The 16,703-nt window shown below is 42.4% G+C and overlaps 1 protein-coding gene across 12 annotated transcripts in view; it reads left to right on the top strand.

Moving 5' to 3' along the window:
• Window positions 1-16,703, top strand: part of DLGAP1 (DLG associated protein 1) — a 323,485-nt gene that overhangs the window by 257,499 nt on the left and 49,283 nt on the right. For 10 of the 12 annotated variants that reach the window (XM_065889911.1, XM_065889909.1, XM_065889916.1 and 7 more), the window contains 2 exons: window positions 5,152-5,528; window positions 13,654-13,745. In XM_065889911.1, coding sequence (XP_065745983.1) covers window positions 5,152-5,528; window positions 13,654-13,745 — 469 coding nt within the window. The remainder of the gene's footprint in view (window positions 1-5,151; window positions 5,529-13,653; window positions 13,746-16,703) is intronic. The other 2 variants (XM_065889920.1, XM_065889922.1) reach the window with 1 other exon arrangement.

Raw genomic sequence — 16,703 nt, 5'->3', positions numbered from 1 at the left:
AATTGCTATAAAGTTTCTAAACGCTCCCTCTGGGTGTTTTCATGACCTATCTCACGGTGCACTCATCAGATACTTTGTGAATCCAAACCTGTCTGTGGGTTACACTTTGTATAGCACCGGGTCTGTGTGGTAGGCGTGCTGGAAATGCTTAACAACCAGCTCTCTGGGGGGGGATACCTACTGAGTCACAGCACCTGCCAATTCCTGTGGTGTAAACACTCAAACCAAGGTCAGTTTCAAGCTAGCAAGGAAATGTCACTGAACACAGACTTGGGGAGGGATTTGCACAGTTGAATCTAGCCAGCTGATAAGAGCCAGTTCCAGCGCCCCACTGTTAGCCCCATTCCACTTTTTAAATCTCTTTTCCAATAAAGCACTTCCTTTTGAGGGCTTGTTAACCTCCTGTTCAGCTGGACCAAATCACTCAAATCAGGAGACCTTTGTCCTCGATAGAAACTAGACGGAAACTAGACCGTTCCGGGCAGCCCTTCTCTCTCTGGTGGTCTGGACTCAGCAAGAGCAGACCATCTGATACGACTCACTGCAAATCCAAAGTTGCTCTTACTAGTAAAAGCAGATCAAGTCACAGCCTGCTTTGTGGTTAAGAACAACGTAGGACAGCTTGTTTACACCTACAAAGTCAGCCATGTACTTGTATATTTTGGAATTCTTCTGTTGATCTTTTGTGTTTTTATTTGTAGTTCCTTGTGGGCTTGTTCTCGTATCTGAAAGCGTTTCTAACATTCAGCAACCGGGAACTACTAAATAATTCCCCAACGTAGCTTTAGAGTATGTGACCCATTAGCTCAGCCAGTAAGTCCATATTAATAAGAAGAAATAAAAAGTAGGTTTGCTCCTACATCTGTTTTGTGTCCAGCTGACATACATAGGATAACCGGAATGAAAAGAGAGTCCAGGTAGTTTTCCAGAAATCCTTCACCACTCCAGACGAAAATAATCCCTGGCTCTGGTCTTTCTGAGACTTACAACAGCATTATCTTTCTATGCAAATGGAGAAAATACTGAAGAATCAGCTACAAACTGAAATAGGGTAGGAATTTGTTCTCATTTGTTTTTCGCCATAAGTTCTTCTTTTAAAAAATTGTTTTTTCTTAATTCAAATGTAAAAACCGATCTCTGGTCTCTTGATGCATTACAGTATTATGTGAATGAAAGTAATGACAGTGAAATCTGGAAACCTGCTCCCGCTGACTCTTCTTGTAAATGGATAGGAGACTTTGCAGCCAACTTTGCGCTGGGATAGCACATCACCAGAACCCAAAGGAGAAAAAAATCAATGTATCTGATATGAGCAAATAAACCTATCCGACAAAGGAAAGCGGTGATAATGATTAAATCAACAGGATCATTTCTTTTTCAAGTTCCACTTGAGTAAAAGGAGCACTTGCATTTTTTAATCAGTGTTTTTGAGAATGTTCCTCTTAAACAAACGAAGTGTTTCCCTTACTGCATGTAAGCCCCTCATTTTTTGTTTCTGTCTTGACCAGACAAGATGTATTAACCTGTGTTTCACCGTCCTTGGGCCCCACTCTACCACATGCTTCCTGGTGCTCAGACCTCAGTGCATTCTATTTTTTGTTTTTTTTTTTTTTTTTTTTGCGGTACACGGGCCACTCACCGTTGTGGCCTCTCCCGTTGCGGAGCACAGGCTCCGGACGCGCAGGCTCAGCGGCCATGGCTCACGGGCCCAGCCGCTCCGCGGCACGTGGGATCTTCCCGGACCGGGGCCCGAACCGGTGTCCCCTGCATCGGCAGGCGGACTCTCAACCACTGCGCCACCAGGGAAGCCCAGACCTCAGTGTATTCTAAGTCATTCGTGGTGCTGAATCACGAGAGTAGAATTTTAAAAACAAAACAACAACAACAAAGAGAGAAGAGAAGTGTTTAGGGCTTAGCCTGCAAAACTAAGGAAGCGTGATGCTGGGAAAAATTGGGGGATTTAGTTGTCTGAGTTTTTGGAGCAGCCTCAAATGCACAAGAACTGGGGCATGAGGAGGAAGGGAATTGCGAGAAGTGTGAGTTGTGTGTTGGGTCTCCTTTCTTCGTCCTCAAAGTGTAATCTTAAAGATTTGAATTCCTTTAAAATTCCTATTTGATGACTGACAGGTGGTGCTTCTTTGACTCCGATGGCCCTGGCAGAATTGTGCCAAGCTCTAAACACCAGTAAAATCTCATAGTAAAGCCCCTGGGATGTAACCCCATGGCGGATGGTCCCCTAATTCAGAGTGAGCCAATCTCAAACTCTTACCTCCTTTGGGCATTGGGCCTGGGCCAGCCTGTTGAGGAAGCCATGTCCCCAGGGTCCTCCCTGTCCAGTCTAACCCTAGTGGATGCCTAGCATTGCTGCTGCTGTCCTGAAATTCCCCGGCGATCCAAGTCCCCAGAATTATCCCTATTGATACCGAAGAGGAAATGATAATAGCCACCAGATGGCGCCAAATTGCATTTGGCCCCAGGGGGTGCGTAGCCAACCCCGACATCACACTGGAAATAATGTGACACCCCCACCCCCCAATCATAGGTACCACATCGTGCTGTAAATCACAGCAAATGATACGATACTGTATTTGGCCGCGTTGTCCGGTTTTGGTTATCCACACCCAAGAAGGAAACTGGGGATAGCTAACAAGGAGCAGTAAACAATCTAAAGGATCAGACATTTGATGTTGGAAAGCGGCACTTCATTTCTTTGGAATATAGGTGGGCTGAATGTCCTGAGAACCCATCTCAAACAAAATACAGTAAGTCCCCTACACAGGAACGAGTTCTGTTCCGAGAGCGCATTCGTAAGTCCAATTGTTCATAAGTCCGGCAAAGTTAGCCTAGGTACCCAACTAACACGATCGGCTACGTAGTACTGTACTGTAATAGGGTTATAATACTTTTCACACAAATAATACATAAAAAAACAAGCACAAAAAATAAAGAAAACATTTTTATTCTTACAGTACAGTACCTTGAAAAGCACAGTAGTCCAGCACAACAGCCGTGCACGGTCACATCTTTGAACGTTCGCAATGTAGGGGACTTCCTGTAATGAGTTCACATTGTAGGAGAAGTCATAAAATGATCTAGTTTCTTAGATTCGAACAGATAGATTGATTCTATCCTAATGATGGTCCCTCCCCGGCCCACCCACTCTGGTTTGCAGCTGGGTAACTGACACCGAGCATTATCCCCTTCAAATTTCCTGGGAAGCGGAAAGTAGCTCCTCAGTGGTTACAGTGCATGAAATTCAATCAAGTGAGGGGAAACATCAACCGTGCACGTGTCTGCATCCCTTGGCTTCCCTGTGGCTGGTGGGATAACCTGAGCCCGGGCTGGTCCTGCTCCAGCTCTGCCTCCGCCAGCGCTGTGAGCCTCCCTCTCCTGGTCCCGGGCTCGTTAGCTAAAAGCTGCGGAGTTTGGAGTGTGTACCGCTGAGCTCTGTTCCTATTTAAAGATGTGTGATTCACGCACAGCTGAGATGGAAGGTTTTCCTGGGGGAGACTCTGCCAGTCCCAGGTAACGGAGAGGAGGCTACATTTCTATTATTCAGGTTACCCTCACCTCCAGAGCACACGTGATACTGTAATGTGACATCTGTGTGTTTCTTTTCCTTCAACTCTTGGGCAAGCCCTGGGAAGTAGCCGAACATTTCTGTCCCCATCTTTTATGGTTAAGGAAATTACACCAAATCACAGGGCAGTGGAGCAGCAGGGCAGAGAAGTGCGATCCTTCTGTTCATTGTTCATTATAGGATGATTTTTTTTTGAGTGACCTCAGGAAACACCCTGAATATCGAAGTGAGTATTTCATTCAGCGAGATGGCCTGAGGGACAACTAGAACCATGGGTAACTAGCTAGCATTGTGTGGTCAGGACTATTCGATTTGGTGTTAACAACGGTCCCGAAAGGAAAGGCTGAGGGTGGGGCTGGGAATGAGGTGGGGCAGAAAGTGATGGAAACACAATAGTTTGAACCATTTTTTAAGGGGACTCAACAAAAGTCTTTAGAAAGCTGGTTAAGGAATCATTCTTTACCAGGGGGCGGTTCCCACGTGGAAATTTCATTCTCTTCAATCTGTGTTTCACTGCATCGTGCTCCACAAATATGGAATGCTGAGAAGCAGTGTGTACAGCTTCTTCAGGACCCTGGGTTTACCCTCAGATGTTTGCAGAGGAGGGGCTGCAGGCTGTTCCAGTGGGAACCTCCGAAAGGGGCGTCTCACTGTGCAGAACCTTGGGCTGATCACGTCGCCCTGAAGGACAGCACTTTGGGGAGTGGGTTCCTACAGGCCACACGCAGGCTGATCTCCCAACTAGCGGGTACATTTATTTTACAGTAGGAGACGTGTGTGTGGTTTCCTCCCTCTCAGAGGACGGAGCTGCTCTGAAACAGCAACACAATTCAGAACTAAAGTTTATAGAGTGAGCACATACCCAGAAAAAGAAAGGAAGGAAGGAAGGAAAGAGGGAGGGAGGGAGGAAGGGAGGAAGAGAAAAAAAGAAAAAGAAAAGGAGGGAGGAGAAACAGAATGAAGATAAAAGCAAGGTGTAAGAAGTTAAGACAGTGGGCTGTGCTCAGCCCCCCACCGGCGCCCTGCTCCCTCCCCCCCCCTCCCCCACAGGCACTTTGCCCTGTTCTTAGGATTAGAACACACAGGCTCACAACCTCTTTGCTTTCTTCTTTTTTTCAATGTTCTTTATTGACCCCCAGAATCTTCTCCAATGAGTTACTTTGTTCAGCATTAGCTGTGGTTAAAATTTCCCTGAGAAGGCAAAGATTTCCCAGGTCTTTTCCGTGTTATACATTATCTTTCAGGGTGCCCTGTTGCCCAGGAAGATTTCTACAGATGGCTAGTCCTGTCTGTTTTATGTCAGTTCATATTAATCTCCATTTCAGAAACTTCCATCTCAGAGATCAGTGTTTTTCAGTCTCTTTCCCCCTCAGTCGTATGGGGGTGTCGCCTTAGAGGAGGCCCAAATATGCCCCCTAAGCAGGGATCTCACTTAGTCTGTCAACAGACCTGTTTTCACGTTCAATGTCTTGGTGTGTTTCGTGGGCCCTAATTTCCAATGGATGTCAGTTACAATATTGACAATTAAAACCCATGCAGAAATCAGTGTCTTTGTTTTCGCTGTCTTCCAGTGTCATCTTGCATTACAACATATAAGAAGACACCACCTCCAGTCCCACCCAGAACTACCACGAAACCTTTCATTTCTATCACAGCCCAGAGTAGCACAGAGTCGGCCCAGGACGCCTACATGGATGGACAGGGCCAGCGAGGGGATATTATCAGCCAGTCTGGACTGAGCAACTCCACGGAGAGCCTGGACAGTATGAAGGCTCTGACAGCCGCCATCGAAGCCGCCAATGCCCAGATCCACGGCCCAGCAAGTCAACACATGGGCAACAATGCTGCCACCATCACCACCACCACCACCGCCATGGCCACCATCACTGCAGAGGACAGGAAGAAGGACCACTTCAAGAAGAATCGATGCCTGTCCATTGGGATACAGGTAACAGCCTCCCTTTCTGTCCTTTGAAATAGGAGCCCAGGGAGTTCCCTGGTGGTCTAGGGGTTAGAACTCGGCGCTTTCACTGTCACGGCCTGGGTTCAATCCCTGTTTGGGGAACTGAGGTCCCACAAGCTGAGTACCTCAGCCAAAAAAATAAATAAATTTGTTAAAAAAAAAAAAAAGAAATAGGAACCCCAGATGAAGAAATGTACCCGCCCCCCTTTTTTTTTTCCAGAAGATTCACTATCTTGCCATTTTGGATGAGGTAGGACCAGACTTTCAAATTACTGGCTCTGGACTCCTGTACGTTGTGAAATGTGATTTTAAAAAATTACGAAGGTGTTTTGTCTATAGACATTATAGGCATCTTTCCCCCCCACCCCCCAAATTCCAATCTTTTAAAATTGAAGTATAGTTGATTAGCAGCTTTTATTTTTGTTCTCGAAATTGAATGTGGTGAGACAAGGGGAGGATAATTAAACAAACATGAACACAATCAAACATAAAGTGTCCCCAATTCCTAATGCACATTTTGATTCTCAAAAAAGGAGTGGGCATCCAAGAACAACGTGGATGACTGGATGGTGTTACAGTGTGTTCAATGCTATTGAGTAACCATACGAGAACAAAAATGTGAACCACTTCTCACAGACATGGGAGTGATGGCCAGTGAGTGAGACCAAAGGGAAGGAGAGTGTGGAAAGCAATAACTCCCATCACAGCCTCATGAGGAAAGAATGTGCACCAGGGTCAGTGTAATTGTGGGCTATTTAATCATGCATTTCATTAAAAAGGTAGATACTTCGGCAGGCTTCTCAGTTCAGTTCTCTGTTTTCTATTGCCCAACGATAAGATCAAACTGATTCTTGGTTGTTAGATGGGTTCAGCTTGGCTTACCCTGCTAGAAATTTCCTCGCATCCATGGAGAAGAGTCATTCTTTCCCCCCATTTTTGTTGTGCTGTACCGTTCTGCAGGTGCCCTTTGAATAATAACTTCCTGACGTGGTGGCCCATAAATCTATCCACACTGAACCAACTCTAAGGCACGTCTAAGCACCAGGCGTGGGGTACGTTTTCACAACGATGATGGATGTTCACCATCCATCCTGCAGAGTCCACTTTGAAAGGACAATTAAACTTTCTCTGGTAGCAATGAGTCAAATGCTTTTTTATAACCAACGGGTTACCATGGCACGACTTGTCAAGTTTCCTAAAAGAACTTGTAGCACGGGTGCTTGGGACCAGATGACCTAGCAGGAGGCCCCGGGCCTGAAGTCAGCCTCCACCCACCCTCACCCCAACCCCAATCCCAGGAGTTAATTCCCTCCCACCGCCCAGAGGATTTCAAGGGGTGGGGAAGAGCAGAGGCCGGTCTTCTGTGTCGTCCCAGGCAAATTATTTAATCTTCCTGAGACTGTCTTCTCATCGAGCCCATGTAGGATTATTTGAAGGAGGGAGTTTACAAAATCCAGCTTCCTGTAAGGCTTTCAGTTTGGGATGACGAAAAAATTCTGGGGCTGGGTAGTGCTGATGGTAGCACAGTAATGGGAATGTACTTAATGCCACTGGAACTGTACACTTAAAAGGGGTTGAATGGGGGCTTCCCTGGTGGCGCAGTGGTTGAGAGTCCGCCTGCCGATGCAGGGGACGCGGGTTCGTGCCCCGGTCTAGGAAGATCCCACATGCCGCGGAGCGGCTGGGCCCGTGAGCCATGGCCGCTGAGCCTGCGCGTGCGGAGCCTGTGCTCCGCCTGCGTACCGCAAAACAAAACAAAACAAAAAAAAGGGTTAAATGGAGAATTTTATGTCTGTTTTATCGTAATTTTTTTAAAATTCCACCTTTCTTATCTGGCACATAAGTGGCACCCAGTAATGTTAGTTTTCTTCTACTTCCTTAATGTTTAAATTTTTTTCTTTATTTTATATTAGTTTTTCAATAGATAATATATTCCTATGGCTCAAAATTCAAAAGTTATAAAAAGACATACAGTGACCAGCCTCTCTCCCCTTGCTATTCAATAGCCAGTCAGGGGCTTCCCTGGTGGCGCAGTGGTTGAGAATCCGCCTGCCAGTGCAGGGGACACAGGTTCGTGCCCCGGTCCGGGAAGATCCCACATGCCGCAGAGCAACTAGGCCCGTGAGCCACAACTACTGAGCCTGCGCGTCTGCAGCTTGTGCTCCGCAACAAGAGAGGCCGCGACAGTGAGAGGCCCGCGCACCGCAATGAAGAGTGGGCCCCGCTCGCCGCAAGTAGAGAAAGCCCACGCACAGAAAAGAAGACCCAACACAGCCAAAAATAAATAAATAAATAAATAAATAAATGAAATAAAAAAAAAAATAGCCAGTCAGTTCTCCTTTCCGGAGAAAATCAATAGAATGCAATACTTGCATCTCCCTGCAGGGATATTTTGCACATATTCAAGCAAATATATATTTATTCCCCTTTTTACCCAGATAGTAGCAGCATATACCTCACACTAGTCTATATCTTGCCTTTTTTCACTTAACAATGTATTTTAAAGGTAATTATCTGTCTTACTGTTCATTTTATTTAAAAGCTTCTATCTTGATCACCTCCCAGTTCTGCTGGTTGGTTAGGTTACTCTCTAAATAATTCTTAGAATAAAGCACTCATATACTATATGACATCCAACTTATATTATTATTCTTTTTACCCAGTAAGACAGAACTACTCTGAAATTCACGAATAATGTTGGGGAGAAAGTCTTTGTTTCAGAGACCACCCTGCTTCTTGAATATTTGGATATTTTAGTGAGCTAAAGAATTGTTCTTACTCTTCCTCCAATCATTGTTCACAGCTATAGAAATTATATGAGAGCACTGCGTGCTTTACGTGGTTGTCTCATTCTGCCTCTACAGCAGCCCTATGGCATAGGTGGGGTTATTATCTCTCCCCCAGAAGTGAGAACCCAAGGTCACACATCTTATGTTGACAGAGCCTAGATTGTACCTTGGCATCTAATGTGACCATATTATGCTGCTCCTTTGATGGAGAATAATAAGTAAATTTAAATTTAGGATACAAAATAGTCATCAAATTTCATTACACTGTAATCTAATTTAAATCCTAATCCCCCAAATATGTGATACTAGGACCTTGGGCTCTTTCTCACAGTTTACCTTTTTAGGGTGAGAGTTTTCAAGCCTTTCTCAACATTTTAAATTTAATCTATATCTAATAGTTAATATTATAATTATTTACTTTACAGCCTGTGTGAACTTAGGCCAATTATTTAATGGTTTCCTCATCCGGAAAATGAGAATAATAATAGTTGCTATCGCATCGGGTACTTTATATGTTGTAATAAAAACTGATGGATAGGGACTTCCCTGGTGGCGCAGTGGTAAGAATCTGCCTGCCAATGCAGGGGACACGGGTTCAATCCCTGGCCCGGGAAGATCCCACAAGCCGCGGAGCAACTAAGCCCGTGCGCCACAACTACTGAGCCGGTGCTCTAGAGCCCACGAGCCACAACTACTGAGTCCACAAGCTACAACTACTGAGCCCACGTGCCACAACTACTGAAGCTCCTGCACCTAGAGCCCGTGCTCTGCAACAAGAAAAGCCACCACGATGAGAAGCCTGTGCACCGCAACAAAGAGAAGCCCCTGCTCGCCGCAACTAGAGAAAGCCCGTGTGCAGCAATGAAGACCCAATGCAGCCAAAAAATACATAAATAAAATTAAAAACATAAAACTGATGGATACAGTATATGTAAAGTTCAAAGCATAGTGCCTGGCATATTAAGGGCCCAGTAAATATTAGGTTTGATTGTTATTATTAGTATTATCCTCCTTTAAAATTTTGATTAGCCAGAAACACTAAAATTGTATCATCGGCCGTGGGCTTTCTCAATTTTTTTCAGGACAGAGATTTAATTAACCCTGCAACATATTTAAATTTTTGAATGCCTCTTCATAAATTTAAGTAGATTACCCTACATACTATATAAGAGACGTGACATTTGTCAATATTTGGATCTAACTAACTAAGGGGATTAAAGTCAGAGAGATAAATTTATCTGCAATGACTAAAGCTTAAGAAGATGACAACGCTTTGATGCAAATAAGCTGTGAGTTTGGACAGGTGGGGCGAGCCTGGAACAGTACAACGTCCTTCATCCTCGGACCCCTGCTTCCTTTCTTTCTCCCTTTCCTGGTGCATTGAGCACCACGGTTCTTAAGGGGAATATCTATCATGCATCTTTCGAAAAAATTTCATTGGGTAATTTTGAAACTACCCCAAAGTGTAACGCGGCAGCATCGTACTTTGTCTGACATCCTGAGCATTTTTAATTTCCATGTGTAGCCATACGGAACCAGTTAGAATCCCATTCAGGAAAAAGGAAGCCGTGCTCGTTTCTCACACAGAGGCAGTTTCATCCACCAAATTGGTTCTACAGTAATGGGATGGTTGAGAGAGCAGAAAGGGATGCAGTAAGAGGTCACCCTTGGACTAGGGGAGCAGAAGGGGAAAGACGGGGTTACCAAAATTCAGACACTCAAGAGGAGAGGCCCATATAGACCACTGAGGCGAGCACGGCTGTCTGGTGCCAGGACTTGCAAGGGCTGGCGCACGCGCTGTTGGGCTTCGAAAGGGCTTCCCTCCTCCGACCTTCCTTGGTTAGAACCTAACTGGAGGCCAGCGAGCAAGGAAGCCTGGGAAATGTAGTCTTCAGAGTCCTCGCCCCTGTGCCACAGAGCAGCTGGGTAGAGAAGGTGGGCTTGGGGCTTCCAGACAGTAACTAAGTCACCAGAATGAGGCACTTTGTCCGATTAATAAATAAATGTGCTATTTCCCTCAATGAGCACATGCATTCAAAAGCCCGTGACGGATGTGGTGAACATGGGATCTTGGTTCACGTGTTCTTCTAGTGGGAGCAACTCACAGCACTAAATATGATTCTAGAATATCTAAAAATATGCATTTTTATATAATATGTCACCAAAACTCACATCAACTACTTTTTCTGGTGCTTTTTCTGGTGTTCTAGTCCTCGGTGGGTGGGGGAAGGATATGGATAAATGAATAAATGGAAAGCTATTCAATATTTCTATATGGGAATACTCCAAAGTGTAAAGATGGCAATTCTCTCAAAATTCATATAAATATTTAAAGAAATTTCAATGAAAATTCCTATGTGATTTTTATCACTTAGTCGAGACTAGGGGGAGGGTTTTGACAATGTGATGCTAAAGTTTATTTAGAAATTAATACCCCAAAATACCCTAGAGGTTTTGGGGTTTTTAATGAGTAAAATTTATTTTTTATTTAAAAAAATTTTAAAGTTTTTTATACAAATTTTAAATGTTACTTTCCATTTATAGTTATCACAAGATATTGGCTGCATTCCCCATGTTGTACAATATATCCTTGAGCCCATCTTACACCCAAGAGCCTGGGCCTCCCCCTCCCCCACCCCTATATTGCCCCTCCCTCCCTCACCACTGATAACCACTAGCTGGTTCTCTATATCTGTGAGACTGTTTCTTTTTTGTTCTACTCACTACTTTGTTGTACCTTTTAGATTCCACATACAAGTGGTATCATACAATATTTGTCTTTCTCTGTCTGACTTATTTCACTTAGCTTACTGCCCTCCAAGTCCATCCATGTTGCTGCAAATGGCAAAATTTCATTCTTTTTAATGGCTAAGTAATATTCCATTGTATATATGTACCACATCTTCTTTATCCATTCATCTGTTGATGGACACTTAGGTTGCTGGAGTTTTTAAATTACATTTTTAAAAAAGAATTACAGGGACTTCCCTGGTAGAGCAGTGGTTAAGAATCCACCTGCCAATGCACGGGACACAGGTTCAAGCTCTGGTCCAGGAAGATCCCACATGCCACAGAGCAACTAAGCCCGTGTGCCACAACTACTGAGCCTGTGAGCCACAACTACTGAAGCCCGCGCACCTAGAGCCCACGCTCCGCAACAAGAGAAGCCACCACAACGAAAAGCCTGCATGCCACAAAGAACACCCAACGCAGCCAAAAATAAATAAATAAAATAAATAAATTTATTTTTAAAAAAGAGAATTACAAGAGGAGACTTGTCACAGAAGATATCAAGATTTATTACAAAATTATATCGGGAAAAAAAGAGAGGGAGGAGCAATAAGACCAATAGACCAATAGACCCAAAACACATTTTTATGTATGAGAATGATTGGGTAAATATATATGGGTAAAATTTGGTATAAGATAAAGTTGGCATCTCAAACCAAAGAGATGAATTAGTTAATAAAAAGAGCCAGGTCAATTGATGATTCATGTGCAGAAAAAATATTAAATTTCTGTATCTTCTACACAAACATTTCAGGATAGTGGATTATAAGAACTAAATATGAAAAAAAAATGAAAGCATAAAAACAAATATAAGAGAACTTTTGGTCTTTCCCAACCATAAAAGCTAGACTGACTACATAGTAATTTAAGATTCTCTACAATGAAGGACAAAATTTAAAAGACAAACGATAAACTGGGAAAAAATATTTACAGTATATATAGCTAAGAAAGGGTTTAAGGGTCATAAGATATAAAGAGATCCTATAAAGAAGAAAATAAACAACTCAATAAGAAAAACCCCCCCACAATAACTAGCAAAGGATATAAATAGGCAATTTACAGATAAAAATACAAGAGGCTAATAGATATTTTTCACCTGTGGTATTAGCAAAAATTTTAAAGTTTGCCAATATTTAATATTGGTGAACATTTGGAAAATGGATATTCCCGTACACTGATAAATGCTTTGAAGAGCAGTTTGTCAATATCCCTTACAGTTGAATATGCTCAGTACTTCCATCTAACATTTCTACTATTAAGAATTTTTCTCATACAATAGTTGCAGAATTGTGCTAAATATACATATGAAATATTAATTATAATACTAAATGTAATAACAGCAGAGAGAAAATTACCCTGATGCCCACGTTGCTTACATAACCATTAAAAGGAGTATTTACGTAGCCAACAAAAGGATTGAGTTAGAGCTATATTTACTAACATGATAAAATGTCCAAAAGATAGCAGTGTTAAATGAATAAAGCAGATTGCACACAAAAAATATATAGTATAATCTCATCTGTGTAAATTTAGTATTAATAATCATTTTTATATATAATATATTCTACATATGTTAAAAGATGCTCAAATATGCATCAAAGGATTGACCGTGCTTCATGGGGAACTTTTGCTTTCTACATTATATACTTCTGTGTTTTAGTTTTATACAACTTATGTTAAATGGCTTTCTATTTAGAAAAAACTAATTTATTAAAAACATAGAGAGGGACTTCCCTGGTGGTGCAGTGGATAAGGCTACGCGTTCCCAATGCAGGGGGCCCGGGTTCGATCCCTGGTCAGGGAACTAGATCCCACATGCATTCCGCAACTAAGACCCGGCACAAACAGATAAATAAATAAATAAAATTAAAAACAAAAACAAAAAAAAAAAAAAACAGAGAAAAAAGAGGAATAAATCTAACTGCTCTGAATAGTCATAACATTTATTTCAAATTTGGGTTGGGCCTAATCTGTCACATAAGCTATCAGTTATATACAGATACATTTTCTATATGAACTATAATATATGCATAGCTATTTAGAAACTATGGAGTGATATCCAAAGCCAATTCCTTAATTTAAGGGGGAAAAAAAAATGAGGATGCTCTATAGTTATATTAATAAGGTTAATACCTAAATCTCCTAATGTCAACAATTCTAACTACGATAAGTGAAATTTCTTCCTTCTTTTGCATTTTGTTATCTGCAAATTCAAAACTTTCAACAACACAATCCCATGAGGTGCTCCCTTCTAATACAGAGCCCACAGGAAGTATATCCTGACAAGTCCATGCAGGAATCACAGACACTTATTAGGCACTTTGGAAATGAACAAAACTGCATTTTACTAAGATCAGCAGAGTCCAAGTGCATTATAATGAAGTTGCTCATCAAACACGTAAACATTGAACAAAAAGGTTATAAATCACAAACATTCCAATAATATTATAGAGGTTTCTAATGAAATGGGACTTTGTTTTTCAAGCAAGATGACTAAAATAGAGCACCTCTACTTTTGGTTATTTCTTCAGGTGGACGATGCTGAAGAACCTAACAAAACAGGGGAAAATAAAGCACCCAGTAAGTTCCAGTCCATAGGAGTGCAAGTAGAAGAAGAGAAATGGTGAGTCCACATGCATTTGTCCCCTTTCGTCTTGATGTTGGCAAGTATGGTACACGTATTTTTTCCCTATGAAAAACCTTCAAGATTCAGTGTTATTTCCCGTTAACTTCTGGGAGAATTCAGAGGGTGAGCCTGAGTCAATATTAGCTGATTCCTTCCTCTACTTTAATACTGGAGACCACTCCATTTAAATGTTAGCTAGAATAGTAGTGTTGGGGCCCAAAATATGCCTCAATGGCACGTTGATTATTTTGAATTAAAACTACTTAAGAAACAGTCAACGCGAGAGGGATACTTTTACCCTCCTCTCTGTCTCCCTGAAAGCAAGAAATAGATTTCCCATGTGAAAGGTGCTCTCCTCGTACTGGGAGGTAGAAAGACACCATTATCACCAGAGATAGGGGACTCAGGGCTGAGAAGCCTGCACACTTGTTACTTCTTCTTTTCTTTTTTTTTAATTTATTTTTTTAACATCTTTATTGGAGTATAATTGCTTTACACTGGTGTGTTAGTTTCTGCTTTATAACAGAGTGAATCAGTTATACATAGACATATGTTCCCATATCTCTTCCCTCTTGCGTCTCCCTCCCTCCCACCCTCCCTATCCCACCCCTCCAGGCGGTCACAAAGCACCCAGCTGATCGCCCTGTGCTATGTGGCTGCTTCCCACTAGCTATCTATTTTACGTTTGGTAGTGTATATATGTCCATGCCTCTCTCTCGCTTTGTCACAGCTTACCCTTCCCCCTCCCCATATCCTCAAGTCCATTCTCTAGTAGGTCTGTGTCTTTATTCCTGTCTTACCCCTAGGTTCTTCATGACATTTTTTTTTTCTTAAATTCCATATGTATGTGTTAGCATACGGTACTTGTTACTTCTTTACTAATTTACTACCTAAGCGCAAACTTTGCTTAAATTCCTTACTAATTAAACACCCAAAGCTAAGTTTCTTTGTCCTGTCAATCCCTCTCATATTTATTGCTTCTTTGTCTAAAAAATATAAAAGCTATCTGCTCTGGCCACTTCTTAGGTCCCGTTTCTTTGCGACCTCTATGTGCACACAAATTAAATGGGTTTCTTTTTCTCCAGTCCACAGGACACAACCTGTCTTGTGTCAGTTTTATGATTGGTCCAGCCACAGGATCTCAAGAGGAGAAAAGGGGAAATTTCCCCTCCCTGACAGTAGAATAAGTGGGTCCCACTCACACACACATAAATACTGTGTGGAGTACTGTTGTGTTGCCAAACTATCCCTCTTCAAAAAACCGTCGCACTTTTGACTATAGACTTTTTAAGAGAAGAGGACTTATTGGTATTTTTATTTCTAGAGCTTAATAGTGTCTCATGTTTAGTGTGTGCTCAATGAATGATGAATGAATGAACGAACAAATGAGGAGTAGGAAGGGGAGAAGACTCCCTGTCACTATCCAGGATCACCAGTTTCTTTAGATTGTTCTTTAAGATCAGCTTACTTTAGACTTAGTATCTAGAAGTAGGAAATTTAGAGTTTGAGAAGATCACAGAATCCGGAAGCTGGAAAGGACTTCTGAGGTCAGTCCATTCATTTTATAAATGAGAATTTGATCTGGAGAGGTTTGTGAGTTTCCCAGTCAAACTGTGAGGACCATGATGGATGGAACTATGTTTTTTTTTTTTTTTTAATTAATTCATTTATTTATTTATATTTTTGGCTGTGTAGGGTCTTCGTTTCTGTGCGAGGGCTTTCTCTAGTTGCGGCGAGCGGGGGCCACTCTTCATCGCCGTGCACGGGCCTCTCACTGTCGTGGCCTCTCTTGTTGCGGAGCACAGGCTCCAGACACACAGGCTCAGTAGTTGTGGCTCACGGGCCCAGTCACTCCGTGGCATGTGGGATCTTCCCAGACCAGGGCTCGAACCCGTGTCCCCTGCATTGGCAGGCAGATTCTCAACCACTGCGCCACCAAGGAAGCCCCGGAACTATGTTTTATTGAGAGTAATACCCCCAGCTTCCAGACTGTGCTTTTTTTTTTTTTTTTTTTGCGGTACGCGGGCCCCTCACTTCTGTGGCCTCTCCCGTTGCGGAGCACAGGCTCCGGACGCGCAGGCTCAGCGGCCATGGCTCACGGGCCCAGCCGCTCCGCAGTATGTGAGATCCTCCCGGACCGGGGCACAAACCCGCGTCCCCTGCATCGGCAGGTGGACTCTCAACCACTGTGCCACCAGGGAAGCCCCAGACTGTGCTTTTCATATACTAAGTATGTAGTGAATGTTGGCTGAATGTAGTAAAACTGCAGTTATAGTGGGAGGAAGAACTCTATATTCTGAATCAGGATATCAGTTCAACTTTCCCACTAACTTTTTATGTGTTAATAAGGAGAAATCAGTTGGATGTCATCCATCCAACCATTCATCACCCATCCATTCAATAAATATCTATGGAACGTCTCCTATATACAAGGCCCCATGTAACATAAACTTAAAATCTGAGAATAAGTCACGCATCAGTTCATGGAACGGGTCCTATTTTATAGCCTCCTGTTATTGACACTGCCTTTGTATCTAAAAGGTTTTCAATATACATATATATAACATTTTGATGCTACTATATCTGATATAATTACACAATGCTGGAAGCCCAGAAAATTGGTACAACCCTAATGTGGAAACTAATATGACAAAAATTAGCAATAATTATACAACTATCCAAATCTATTGACCCAGGAATTCCATTCATGGGGCTATCCTGAATGAAATCACTCAGTGAAAGGGAAAAAATTGTGGAACATTACCTATCATTGTAAAAGAAAAATGTCAGTCATCACATGTCAAGCAATAAGAGAATACTTTTGTAAGTTATAGCATGTCACCAGGATAGACTACTATACAGCTATTAAATGTGATTATAAAGAAGATGTGGAAACATGGGAGAAATTCCCATGATACGATGTTAAGTGAAAAAGAGGACATAATACCCACATAT

The sequence above is a fragment of the Phocoena phocoena genome, chromosome 13 (assembly GCF_963924675.1).
Source record: "Phocoena phocoena chromosome 13, mPhoPho1.1, whole genome shotgun sequence".
Taxonomy (NCBI): domain Eukaryota; kingdom Metazoa; phylum Chordata; class Mammalia; order Artiodactyla; family Phocoenidae; genus Phocoena; species Phocoena phocoena.
Note: the sequence above shows the minus strand (reverse complement) of the source record. Positions and strands in the feature narration are given on the sequence as shown.